Source organism: Schistocerca cancellata, chromosome 9 (assembly GCF_023864275.1).
Source record: "Schistocerca cancellata isolate TAMUIC-IGC-003103 chromosome 9, iqSchCanc2.1, whole genome shotgun sequence".
NCBI lineage: Eukaryota > Metazoa > Arthropoda > Insecta > Orthoptera > Acrididae > Schistocerca > Schistocerca cancellata.
Window position 1 is genome coordinate 504,089,277 of NC_064634.1, and position 13,045 is coordinate 504,102,321.

At 39.8% G+C, this 13,045-nt stretch overlaps 1 protein-coding gene across 1 annotated transcript; it reads left to right on the forward strand.

The window, feature by feature from the left end:
- Positions 1-4,449: 4,449 nt before the first annotated feature.
- LOC126100982 (uncharacterized) lies at positions 4,450-12,492 on the forward strand. The gene is made up of 3 exons (XM_049911647.1): positions 4,450-4,806; positions 4,883-4,984; positions 12,272-12,492. The coding sequence occupies exons 1-3, from the start codon at positions 4,561-4,563 to the stop codon at positions 12,410-12,412; spliced, it is 489 nt and encodes a 162-aa protein (XP_049767604.1). The 5' UTR covers positions 4,450-4,560; the 3' UTR covers positions 12,413-12,492.
- The last annotated feature ends 553 nt before the right edge of the window (positions 12,493-13,045 follow it).

Here is a 13,045-nt window from a genome sequence, read left to right on the forward strand (position 1 = left end):
TTCAGTATCTCTGTGACACTCTCCCATGGGTTAAACAAATCTGTGACCATTTGTGCTGCCCTTCTCTTTACACGCTCAACATCACCTTACAGATGTTAGTGTCAGTGGCTTTGAGAGGTGCTGAAATTGCTTAAACTGAACAAATCTCCAGGGCCTGATGGAATCTCTATTACATTCTACACAGAAAGTGCAGCTGACTTAGCCCCTCTTTTAACTTTAATATACTGAAGACCACTTGAACTATATACCATGCACAGTTACTGGAAAAAAGTGCATGCCAAACCTTACTAAATGAAAGGTAGCAGAAGTGAATCACAAAACTACTGTCCAATATCTTTCATATACATCTGTTGTAGAATATTGGTACATATTTTGAGCTCAAATGAAATGGGGTATCTCAAAGAGAATCACCTCCTCCATGCTAACAAACACGGATTCTCAAAACATCAGTAACATGAACCCTAACCCATACTTCTATCACATGGCATCCTGAAAGCCACGAATCAAGGCAGGACAGTAGGTACAATATTTCTAAACTTACATATGTAGTGAGTGAACTGAGTATTTCTTGGTAGGGATGAAACAATATGTTATCTTGTTGCAGAGTTATCCACAGACATAGAGGTGACTTCAGGCACACACCTGAGAAGGTAGTTGAAACCCTAGGTGATAATGTTATATATCAATAACCTGACCAATAATATTAATAGTAATAACCACTCAGATCTTAAAATCTGAAAGTGGTGCAAAGACTGGCACTTCACTAAACTCAGATTGGTAGTATCCTATGACTACAGTATCAGTGAGTCCCAATTGAAATCAGACAACTCAGGTAAATACCTATGTGCTTGTAGGGATATGATCACATAGGCTCAATAAAAAGTAAAACAGATGACATGACTAATAACATATAATATTTGATGCATACAGAGAAGAGTAGTGCAGGTGATCATAGGTTTGTTTGACTCACAAGAAAATGTCACAGAAATAGTTAAAATCCTGTACTGACAAACGCCTCGAGATAAATGCCAATTATCCCAAAAAATCCTACTTATAAAATTGGGAGACCAGTTGTAAGTAAAGAATTTAGGAATAAACTACTGCGCTCTATGTATTGCTTGTGTAGAGACTGAGAAGACAATATTATACCGATAACAGCTTTATTTTTTTCCCTTTATTGTCAGTTCATCCTCCTCATCCCATATGAGTGGGTGATAGGTTGTTAGTTATACAATATTACTCACTTCACCAAGAGCATTTTTAAAAGTACAACAAGATGGGATGACATGTTATAAAGAAACATTACACAGTTTTCAAAACAATCAATAGGATGAATTTTGTTGGTGTCCATGTAAAAACACATTACGACTATTTTCTTTTTAAATTAAAAATCAAAAGTGAGATAGCTAAAAAACTAAAATATACACAATTCAAAAATACAGGGCTATTACAAATGATTGAAGCGATTTCATAAATTCACTGTAGCTCCATTCATTGACATATGGTCACGACACACTACAGATACGTAGAAAAACTCATAAAGTTTTGTTCAGCTGAAGCCGCACTTCAGGTTTCTGCCGCCAGAGCACTCAAGAGCGCAGTGAAATAAAATGGCGACAGGAGCCGAGAAAGCGTATTTCGTGCTTGAAATGCACTCACATCAGTCAGTCATAACAGCGCAATGACACTTCAGGACGAAGTTCAATAAAGATCCACCAACTGCTAACTCCATTCGGCGATTGTATGCGCAGTTTAAAGCTTCTGGATGCCTCTGTAAGGGGAAATCAAAGGGTCGGCCTGCAGTGAGCGAAGAAACGGTTGAACACGTGTATCTGGACATGCTGGAAAATTGGCTCATGCCACAACTGGAGACCAACAGCACCGACTTCATCTTTCAACAGGATGGTGCTCCACTGCACTTCCATCATGATGTTCCGCAGTTCTTAAACAGGAGATTGGAAAACCGATGGATCAGTTGTGGTGGAGATCATGATCAGCAATTCATGTCATGGCCTCCACGCTCTCCCGGCCTAACCCCATGCGATTTCTTTCTGTGGGGTTATGTGAAAGATTCAGTGTTTAAACCTCCTCTACCAAAAAAGTGCAGAACTGCGAGCTCGCATCAACGATGCTTTCGAACTCATTGATGGGGACATGCTGCGCCGAGTGTGGGAGGAACTTGATTATCGGCTTGATGTCTGCCGAATCACTAAAGGGGCACATATTGAACATTTGTGAGTGCCTAAAAAAACTTTTTGAGTTTTTGTATGTGTGTGCAAAGCATTATGAAAATATCTCAAATAATAAAGTTATTGTAGAGCTGTGAAATCGCTTCAATCATTTGTAATAACCCTGTACATTGCAGAATGGTGAAATTCTTCAGAGATAAAGCACTGCACTTTCACTTAAAATCTCTGGGCCCTGCACTGGGAAAGAAGGATTTGAGACAAGAGATTATGTCCCATAGGGTTTAAGGGTGTGTGTAAAAAAGATAGGGGTTGATAGGTAGAAAACTATAGAGATGAAAGCAGGTGTTGGGGTGCACAGTATCAAGTATTGATACCTCTCCGTGGGTGTCATAGCAACGGAATTCAAGTTTTCGTGTGATACTGACAGCGACACATGGAATCTGGTGTACCCAATAGTGAGCACCCGCTGAGTCACACCTCCAGCATCTCTGGACTACGAGGCACCCTCTGCCACTGCAACATAAGAATGCCGGCAGCAGCGATTCAGCTCACTTGCTCTCAGAGCCATTTTGCTACACGTTACTACAAAAATGCCCCTAGTCATGGCTCTGTCATTTGGGCTTACTGCAGAGACCCTCATTCTTGTTGACATTGATAACTGGACTCTGATTTTTGCTGCATTATTTGTAATGAGTCTTAGTATGCTTTAAGAAATACAAGCTAAGTGAATCTTCTGTTTACTGTGATATTTTGTGTGATAATTGTTTCTGATCCTATCCAGTTTTCCTATGACAGCAGTTACCACACCACTCTGTAGCCCACCTCTCCTTAACATTGTTTATGAACTCATACACAACAGGGTGGATAGCAGGAAGACAGTAGGTGGGAAAGACAGAACGTGAGGATGGAGAGGGAAGAGGAGCCTTGATGTGGTGTGGGACAGATGGGGAAGAATTAAAGTTGGTGGGAGGGATAAATATCAGGGTGAATGTCATTGTATGGGAGACAGAGAGTTGGTTGAAGTTGCGTAGAGACAGGCTATTGAGTACATGTAGGTTTAGGGGTGGTGGGATGGATTTGTAAAAGCATGGCAGCATACAAGGGATGGTGATCAGAGGGGAAACAGTGAGGGTATTGGAATCAAGATTGTGGATAGCACAGGCGACTTGGAGGTGTTCAGTGTGAGCAAGGAGGGGCGAGATAGAGGATCCAGGTGGGGTAAGGCAAATGGATGGAGTAAGCAAGACAGAGTGCATGGCATTCGAGGGTTTGGAGAAATGTAGAGATCTTTGGTGGGGCAGATACCTGCGCAACATTTGTATAACAGAGGATGGGTCCTATTGGGATTTTGGAGGTGTGGAGAATAGTAGAGGGGTGTTTGAACAGTTAGTAGTTTTATTCTATTCTGAGATTTCTGTTGCGTGGTTCATAGGTGAGGTTTCCATGTCAGCTGCCGCTCAAGAGTTAGTCCAAAAGATTAAAGTGTATTAGTTATGTGGACAGGATGGTCGTAAATAGTAAGGTGGCTGTCATATAGATGGAAAGTTCGGCAGTGGTTCGTCTTGCAATTATTGCCTAGGTTTTGGAGGGGTTGACCTTGACAAGTCATGGTTCCACCGGGAGGGAAACTGACTGAGATGAGTTTGGGCGGATCATAGAGATTTCTGCAGTGTAGGGTGGAGTACGAGGAACCTAATTACAGCTCACACGGGGACATTTATACATTCATGCTTCTCGAGCATCGAGCGAAGTGGCGCAGTGGTTAGCACACTGGAGTCGCATTCGGGAGGACGACAGTTCAAACACGCGTCCGGCCATCCTGATTTAGGTTTTCCGTGATTTCCCTAAAGCGCTTCAGGCACATGCCGGGATGGTTCCTTTGAAAAGGGCACGGCTGACTTACATCTGTACCTTACCTAATCCGATGGGACCAATGCCCTCGCTGTTTGGTTCCCTCTCCCAAATCAACAATCCAACCAACCATCTTCTCGCGCTCCGTAAGCGAATTGAAAGGATAAATACCCTAACAGTTCGTACGTACACTCTGCCATGAATTTCGCTATGTTGATCTAAATGTAATCGTGCTACAGTTTTTGGTGTTTTATAAATGCATCCAGACCGTCAAGACCTTGGTCGGGTCAAGACGAAAAACGGTAAAAATTGGATACCAAATCCCTCGAGATACGACGTACTGTCGATACACGGTCGAACTATCGACTAGCCAGCTAGGATAAAATTTTGCTATCGATACATTATGTGTATATGGTGTAACTATCGACGTAATAGGTAACCTGTCCTACACGAAGAACTCAAGAAGTCGGGAGTCGGCTGCCTGGGGTAGCTTTTTAACTTGAAAAGGTTATTAAGAAAAATGGCATCGGACACGGGTGGTGTAAAGCCAATGCCCATTGCGGGCCGTATGGTCCGCGAAAGAGAGAGACTAGCGGGTATGACAAATGAGGAAAGAGCATGGAGAAAACAATGGTTGCAAGATCAAATACTGTCTCCTAACGAACCCAGGCGTGTACCCGAATTGGAACGAGAGTTAATGAACCCTATTCGAAGGGCGTACAGAAAGCCATTGGACGTTATATTTAATGCTCTTAAGCCTACTATTGTGAGTGTTAATGGTGTAGTTGTGATAACCTCATTTAGAATGTTCCCAAAACATTGTATTGTTTGTTTATTTGTAGGGAGAGCGCCGAGCGCAGATTGCACGGTACGTCACCGGAAAAGTCTTTATATCGTTGTTCGCCATATATGCAACGACGTACTACTTCAAATACAATGCAAACGTAAGTTTTCTAGCTGCTATACCTATTACACTTTGCTCGTTAAAATGTTTGGTAACCGATGTTAATCAATTGACATGGTGTTGCTCAGCGTTTGTAATTTTTGTTTGCTCAATATAGTTACATTTGCATGCCATCGGATTTTAGAAGAGGAGAGAGAATGAAAGAGGGGAGTGCACAGTATAACACTGATATGCTATTCTGAACAGGACTTGTAAATTGCTTCTCAGTTTAAGCTCTGGAGTATTATGTACTCAGCAGCCATGTATTGATATGTGAATGTTCTGCTCCACTAAACAAGGAAAAGTTATCTTCTTTTTATGTTATGTAACCTTAAATGTACAGAAAATTAATTTATACTGAAGTTAAAAGATAAAACTGCCATTGACTCAAAGGTTTGTTTGATAGCTGCAATGCTTTTTTAACCATAGCCCTATCGGAGGTGACATGTTGTCGTCTTCCTCAGACTTTTGAACAGACTTACTTAAGTCAGTTATAAGGGGATCTACACTTCCATGTGGATTCTGAATCACAATTCAGTTTGAGATTTATCATATTAACAAGCATTTCCAGAGGTGAAATTGTAATACTTGGCAGTAATGGGACCTTGGGCCACGTACTTAAGAAAACAAAAAGTTATGGCATTCATTACATCCCTTTTGCACGGATTATTACCTCCACAATAGAATTCAGAGATTGATTTCATGCTCAATAAATAAAATGTGCAAGTGTACATGGAAAAAGTGCCCTTGAGATGCAATGTTGGATGAACTTCAGTTCGTGGCTTCCATCATCTTCCAAAGTCATTAAAGGACTTAAAAATTTAAAATGTGTCTATTTGGCCCAGATGTCTTATGAAAGTCCCAGACTCATCCATATCAGACACTGATCAAACCTACAGCTGAATCATAACAAAAAATTTGTCTCGGTAATCTCCCCCCCCCCCCCCCCCCCCCTACTTTACTGTGCTCTTCAGTTCTGTGGAGGAATCATGGTCTTGGTGTGTCCCCTGCAAAAGTATTTCCTTTCTTCACAGTAAATGTGAATAAACTTAATTTTTTTCAAAGAGTGTTCATATTTGAAGATTGGTTCAATTTGGTTAAAATTCTAGAGATTCTATATTTCTTTGTTAAGAAGGTTTGCACAGTCATGACCAGTATGTTGCACACATTTTCAGCACAATTTTTGCAATTTTTCCTCATGTTGTAACCTAAGTATATGTCTGTCTGTATTATTTTTACTGAAATACACACATGAGGTAACCCCCAGTCTTTCACAGTAGCATGTGCAAGTAAGAGCTTCTCGGTTTGTATTGCCTAGAATCAAAGTGATGACAACTGGTACTGGTGCAGTGTGTCTCCTTTCTACAGGCGAAGTGTCAGAGCTCAGACCTCTCCAGAGGCGGGTTGTGGGTGTGTGGAGGCTAATCCAACAGTGTGAAGAAGCTGTATTGAACACGCCATGTGAATTACAGACAACAGGTCATATTATTGTGACAGAATATTACCTGAAGAAAGGACACAAAGTATAATGTGGAAATCCTTGCCAATGCATTGTTGAATTGGGATTTGATAAGAGGCAGCAGAGATTTGTTTACAGTGTCAACCCAGCTTGTGCTGTCCGATGAATCACCACATCACAATGGATAATCTGGTATCCAAACTGTGAAAAGTTTCAATGGGATACACACATACTAGAACAGATTATTGCTCAGAGCTTGTTTCATATGAGAATATATTTAAGAAGGAAAGGGTATTGTGAATGCTGGCAGCTTAATATAATTGGATCAAGAGTGCTTTACACCAGGAACTTGTTCCAATTTGTGAAACATCAATGAAATGAAAACATATCAACATTGCAAGAACTAATTATATTGCTTTAAATAATGTTTGTTCTGGATGCAGTTTATCATAGTGGATCACTGTACCCTGACTTCTTGTGTCATGATTCATTGACTGTTTAAAGGTAACAACTCGCTCAATTATTCAGGTGCCGATTTGTCAATCAGGGCATATACATTGCGTAAGCCATAGAGAAAGGGAGAGATAAAACAGATGTAAAACATGTAATAAATTATTTTGTATCAGACTGGAGCAAATATAGATAGCTGCCTTTTGTAGTAAAAGCGTTGGGGTGGAGGGGTCAGCTCTTGTGGTGAACTTTTGGAGTTTATCTTTGTCCTCAGAGGTGAGGCTCAAAAGTTGGTACTTGCCTCCATAATTTTAAGCATTTAATATACCAAGAACAAAAGGATTTCATCCTCACAGTGTTATGCTTTTATAACTCATTTCCACTACAGTCTATCTGCACTATTCTCATCCCTTTCTGTTTTCTTTCTTCTATATCACCTGTTAATCTTGTGCTGTTATATCTTGTTCCATGTCAGACAGGCCTACCTCGTCTCTACATTGATTCCTTTTGAATTGCTGCTACACATTTCTGTTACATACCATTATGTCTGACAAGTATGTAACGAGGAAATTGCTGAAAACAATGTTATTAGGATAGACGTTTCTTAAATTTATAATATTCATTAGCATATTATTATTATTATTATTTATGGCTCTTGTAGTATACAAATTTTAATGTTGATTCACTAAGGACATGTGATTCGATGTAAGAGATGCCCTGAAGGTTCTAATCATGCCACATAATATTATATTGGTGCTGAGACACTGGACCCACATTTGAGGGGATGACTGTTCAAATCTCCATCAGGTCATTTAGGTTTTCTGTGGTTTCCCTAAATTCTTTAAAGACAGATTTTTGCCTTTGGAAAGTGCAAGTCTAATTTCCTGGGTAAGGTCTAGTGTGGGATTCCAGTTCTCAGCTTTGAGCCACATCATCATGTGTAATATCATGAGTTTACACTGCAAAGAATATAAGTGGTCTACATCTATACTCTGCAAACCACTGTGAGGTGCACGGAAGAAGGTACATGCCATTCTGCCAGTTGTTGCGATTTCTTCCTGTTCTATTAACATGTGGTGCTTGGAGAGAATGATCGTTTGAATGCCTCTGTGCGTGCAGTAATTACTCTAATCCTATCCTCACAATCCCTGTGTGAGCGACATGTAGCAGGTTGTAGTATACCCCTAGAGTAATCATTTAAAGACGGTTCTTGGAACTTTGTTAATAGAATTTCTTGGGATAGTTTCCATGTGTCTTCAAGAGTGTGCCATTTCAGTTCCTTCAGTATCTCTGTGACATCCTACCATGGATTAAACAAACCTGTGATTATTTGTGCTGCCCTTCTCTTTATACATTCAATATCCCCTGTTAGTATTATCTGTTATAGGATTCACACGCTTGAGCAATATTCTGCGCTGGATTGCATGAGTGATTTGTAAGCAATCTCTTTAGTTGCTTATTGCACTTTCCCAGTGTTCTACCCATGATCCGAAGTCTACCACCTGCTTTATCCACAACTGAACCTATGTGATCATTCCGTTTCACATCCCTAAAAAAAAGTGTTGTACCCAGTTATTTGTATGAGTTGGCCAATTCAAACAGTGACTCACTGATATTATAGTGATAGGATACTACGTTTTTTCATTTTATGAAGCGCACAGTTTTACATTTCTGAACATTTAAAGCAAGTTACGAATCTTTGCACTACTTTGAAATCTTATCAAGACTTGACCAAATATTTATGCAGCTTGTTTCAGGCAGTACTTCATTATAGATAACTGCATCATCTGCAAAAAGTCTGAGGTTACTATTAATATAGTCTGCAATGTCATTAAGATACAACATAAACTGCAAGGCTTGCAAAAGCTTCCCTGGGGCACACCCTAAGTTACTTCCAGATGATTGATGTTTTTGAAACCCATGCTGTTTGGCATTGAGGAGGTGAGTCGCTTCACGATACCTCATTACGTTTGAGCTCAGAACATGTTCTAAAATTCTACAATTAGATGCTACAAGATATTAGATGGTAGCTTTGTGGATCACTTCTACTACACTTCTTGTAGACGGGTGTGACTTGTGCCTTTTTCCAAGAACTGGACATGGTTGTTTGTTCGAGATCAGCAGCAGATTTGGTATAGAATCTGACAAGGATTCTATTGGGGCTTGGAGATTTGTTCAATTTTTGCAATTTTAGCTGTTTCTCAACCCCACTGACACTAATACTTCTTTCATTCATCTTTTCGGAGTCAGCCATTTCAGTTCCTTCAGTATCTCTGACACCCTCCTATGGATTAAACAAACCTGTGACCATTTTTGCTGCCATTCTCTTTATACATTCAATATCCCGGTACAAGGATTAAATTGGGGCAATTCTCCTGTGGTTTCCTTTGTAAAGGAACATTTGAAAACTGGGTACAGCGTTTGCTTTACTACTCTTAATTTTGGTTCCTATCTCATTTACTAGGAAATGGACATTAACTTTGCTGCCACTAACAGCCTTTACATACAAACAGAATTTCTTTGGATTTTGTGAAATGTCATTTGACAATATTCTTATTGCAGTAGTCATTGAAGGCATCACACATTGCTCTGTTGACAGCCAAGCGCGTTTCATTCACCACCTCTCTGTCTGCAACCCTCCGCCTTGTTTTACACCTATTATGCAGTAATCTATTTCTTTAGACCAGAATGAGATTCTCACTCTGCAGCGGAGTGTGCGCTGATACGAAACTTCCTGGCAGATTAAAACTGTGTGCCGGACCGAGACTCAAACTCGGGGCCTTTGCCTTTCACGGGCAAGTTCTCTACCGACTTCACAGAAGCTTGGAAGGTAGGAGACGAGGTACTGGCGGAATTAAAGCTGTGAGGATGGGGCGTGAGTCGTGCTTGGATAGCTCAGTCGGTAGAGCACTTGCTTGGATAGCTCAGTCGGTAGAGCACTTGCTTGGATAGCTCAGTCGGTAGAGCACTTGCTTGGATAGCTCAGTCGGTAGAGCACTTGCTTGGATAGCTCAGTCGGTAGAGCACTTGCTTGGATAGCTCAGTCGGTAGAGCACTTGCTTGGATAGCTCAGTCGGTAGAGCACTTGCTTGGATAGCTCAGTCGGTAGAGCACTTGCTTGGATAGCTCAGTCGGTAGAGCACTTGCCCGTGAAAGGCAAAGGTCCCGAGTTCGAGTCTTGGTCCGGCACACAGTTTTAATCTGCCAGGAAGTTATTTCTTTAGACATTTCTTTACAGTGACTGTATACCATGAATGTTCCCTCCCATTATGAACTATTTTACTGGTTACATAACTATCCAGTGCGTGGGCAACCGTTCTTTTAAACTTTAGTAAACTTGAGCCAGAGTTCCTGTACACGCTGCTGACCTGTGCTAGAAGTTTCGAGGTCATTGAGATAACTCATTCTGATTTTTTATCTAGTTTACTGAACATATATATCTTTCTGCTTGTTTTACTTGTACTTTGGTAATCATTGTTGCCACAACTGTGTCATGGTCACTGATAGCAGTTTTGATGTGGACATTCTCAAAGAGTACAGGTCTATTTGTTTCCATTGGATCCAGTATATTTTCATCATGATTGGGGTGCTTAACCACCTATTCTAGGTAGTTTTCAGAAAAGGTATTTAGTAAAGTTTCACATGGTGTCTTATCACACGTATCACTAGCAAAATTTTAATTTCCCCTATTAATTTTTGGGTGATGAAAGTCTCCATCAATGATTACAGTATGATTGGGAAACTTGTGTACAAGTGAACTGAGGTTTTCTCTGTTATGGGTTACATCAGGAAACGAGTCTGGTGGGAGGTAAAGGATCCAATTACAATTTTATTGCCCACCCCTGATACTGACTCTTTCCCAATAAATCTCATATGCAGCTTCAATTTCTCTCTCAGTGGATTTGAGTTTTTTATGTACTGTGACAACCACGTACATTTCCAATTTGCCTATCCTTTTGATGTACACTTAAATTTTCCCCAAAAATGTCACTGCTAGCAGTTTCAGGTTTCAAATAGCTTTCGGTACCTAGTATTATTTGAGCTTCACTGATTTTCTTGAGTGCTTCAGACTCTGGGACCTGTTTCTAAATGTAGTCTGTGGTTATCTTAGAAACTGGTATAAACTATTCTGTTTATTTTGAATTTGTTGCAATTTCCGAGAGTGGGGTCAGGCAGAAATCTAAGAGCACAGCTTATGTTGCTACGAGTGAAATGATCAGCAGTCTTATTTAAAATTTTTGTTTTTACAAATATTTGACTCTCTTTATGTGGCACTTATAGAATTTTATTTCATTCCTAGACCCTCACTGCTCTCCTTACTTCAGATGTACAGCTCAATTCAAATTTTCAGTTCCATGTGTCATTTTTATTTTTTTACTTTTTTTACAGTGTGTAGTGCAATTTCTTCTGGGATTTAATTTCTTTCATGTTGCTCTGTGTACTTAAGCTATATAGCTTAATTCTAGTTGTTGTTTCCGTATTTCATTATTTTTGTAATTTTTAGCTATGTTTGTTTCCTGTTTGTTGTTTCATATATTTTACTGATACTGTGATTCTGAGGTTCTTATGGTAACTTACCAGCCAGAAGCCCATTTTCCGGTGGTTGTCCCATTAGTTTATATTTATTATTAAGAATTTCTGCAATTCTATAATTTTTGATTACTTTTTCTCATGAGAACTTTTATGAGTGTTTGTCGCCATTGTGAAATCTTGTGTGTGTTGCATCTTTGGATCCAGTATAACGTCATTGGTCAAAGCTGAGTGATGGAATTGTAGAGCAGAATTTCCTTCCTCAGTCTGAGCGTTGGCTCCGTTAATAATAAACTCATTGCCAGTTAGACATTACACCCTAATCTTCCTTAAAGATTAAAATTCTTGGGCAACAGACATCTATGATGTGTTTTCCTTCAACAGTTTCATTAATTGTAGCTTGCTCATCAGTAGACGTTCAGATGAAGTGCAGGTGAAAGTACCTGTTGGATTTTATTATATTTTGGTTCTCATAATTTATGTGAAGAATGTGGTTCACTTTCTCCCAGTGTACTTCATGACAAAAGAGTTCACGAGTGAACAGACGGTTGTTAGTGTCCAACAGGCACAATATTTCGGCAAGTGACCACATTGCATCATCTGGTGCGAACGAGATGATGGCGCCTGATGTTGGCAATGTGGTCACTTGCCAAAATATTGTGCCTGTTGGATACCCAACTGTTCACCTGTGAACACTTCTGTTATGTGAAGAATGTTTGGTACAATTTGCAAGGTGCTCTACTTTAGTCACTAATAATTTCCTTTTGATTGGCAGTCAGCATCGCATAGTATTACTTAATTGTCATCATTCATAAATCTGGATACAGTGTGATTCCTGGTCTGCTTCAGGATTGGACAAGGAAAGGAGGCTGGAGAGTACTTGTCAGCCGCAAGCGCGTCGTTCCCGGAGACCCAGAATATCCTAAGTTGTCTGATAGACAAGTGCCTGCAGACTACGCTTCCAGGGGCTTCAAAAACTCACCTATATAATCAGTATCTTCAATGTAGAAAACTTCACTGTACAGTAATATTATGCTATTGTAAAATAAAATGGAGTTTGTTAGTTTTGATCTCTAGAATTTTTGTACTTACAGAAGTTTCTTACATTTACCGTATTTACTCGAATCTAAGCCGCACTTTTTTCCGATTTTTTGTAATCCAAAAAACCGCCTGTGGCTTAGAATCGAGTGCAGAGTAAGTGGAAGTTCTGAAAAATGTTGGTAGGTGCTGCCACAACTAATTTCTGCCGCCAACTCTATGTTCTGAATTTTTTCCTTCCTGTGAGAAGAGAAGGTTGCTAATAGGAACCTTTATGAACTGTGAATCACATGCAGTTTTTTCTTCACCACAAGAATAATACGAATATAAACATTTTGCCATGTATTGTTTCGTGTTTGCTGCTATCTCATTTAAATCCTGTCTGCCTAATAAACTACAAAACTAGAGTGAGACAACAGCAAACGCGGAAGAATATACATTTCATGTCATGTTTATATTTGTATTATTTTTATGCCTAATAGTGATACAGTCAGAAATGAAGCACAGCAATTGACTAGATTTTTAAATCTAAGATGACTCTAATTTCTGTGCAGAATGATATGTACTAAAGAGGCGTCTGCAAAG

What these genes read in the sequence shown, in the direction of transcription:
- LOC126100982 (XM_049911647.1), top strand. Translation starts at nt 4,561, where the DNA reads ATGGCATCGGACACGGGTGGTGTAAAGCCAATGCCCATTGCGGGCCGT. An exon ending in ATGCTCTTAAGCCTACTATT is followed by an intron (nt 4,807 to 4,882) that starts GTGAGTGTTAAT and finishes GTTTATTTGTAG; the next exon opens with GGAGAGCGCCGAGCGCAGAT. An exon ending in ACTTCAAATACAATGCAAAC is followed by an intron (nt 4,985 to 12,271) that starts GTAAGTTTTCTA and finishes GGTCTGCTTCAG; the next exon opens with GATTGGACAAGGAAAGGAGG.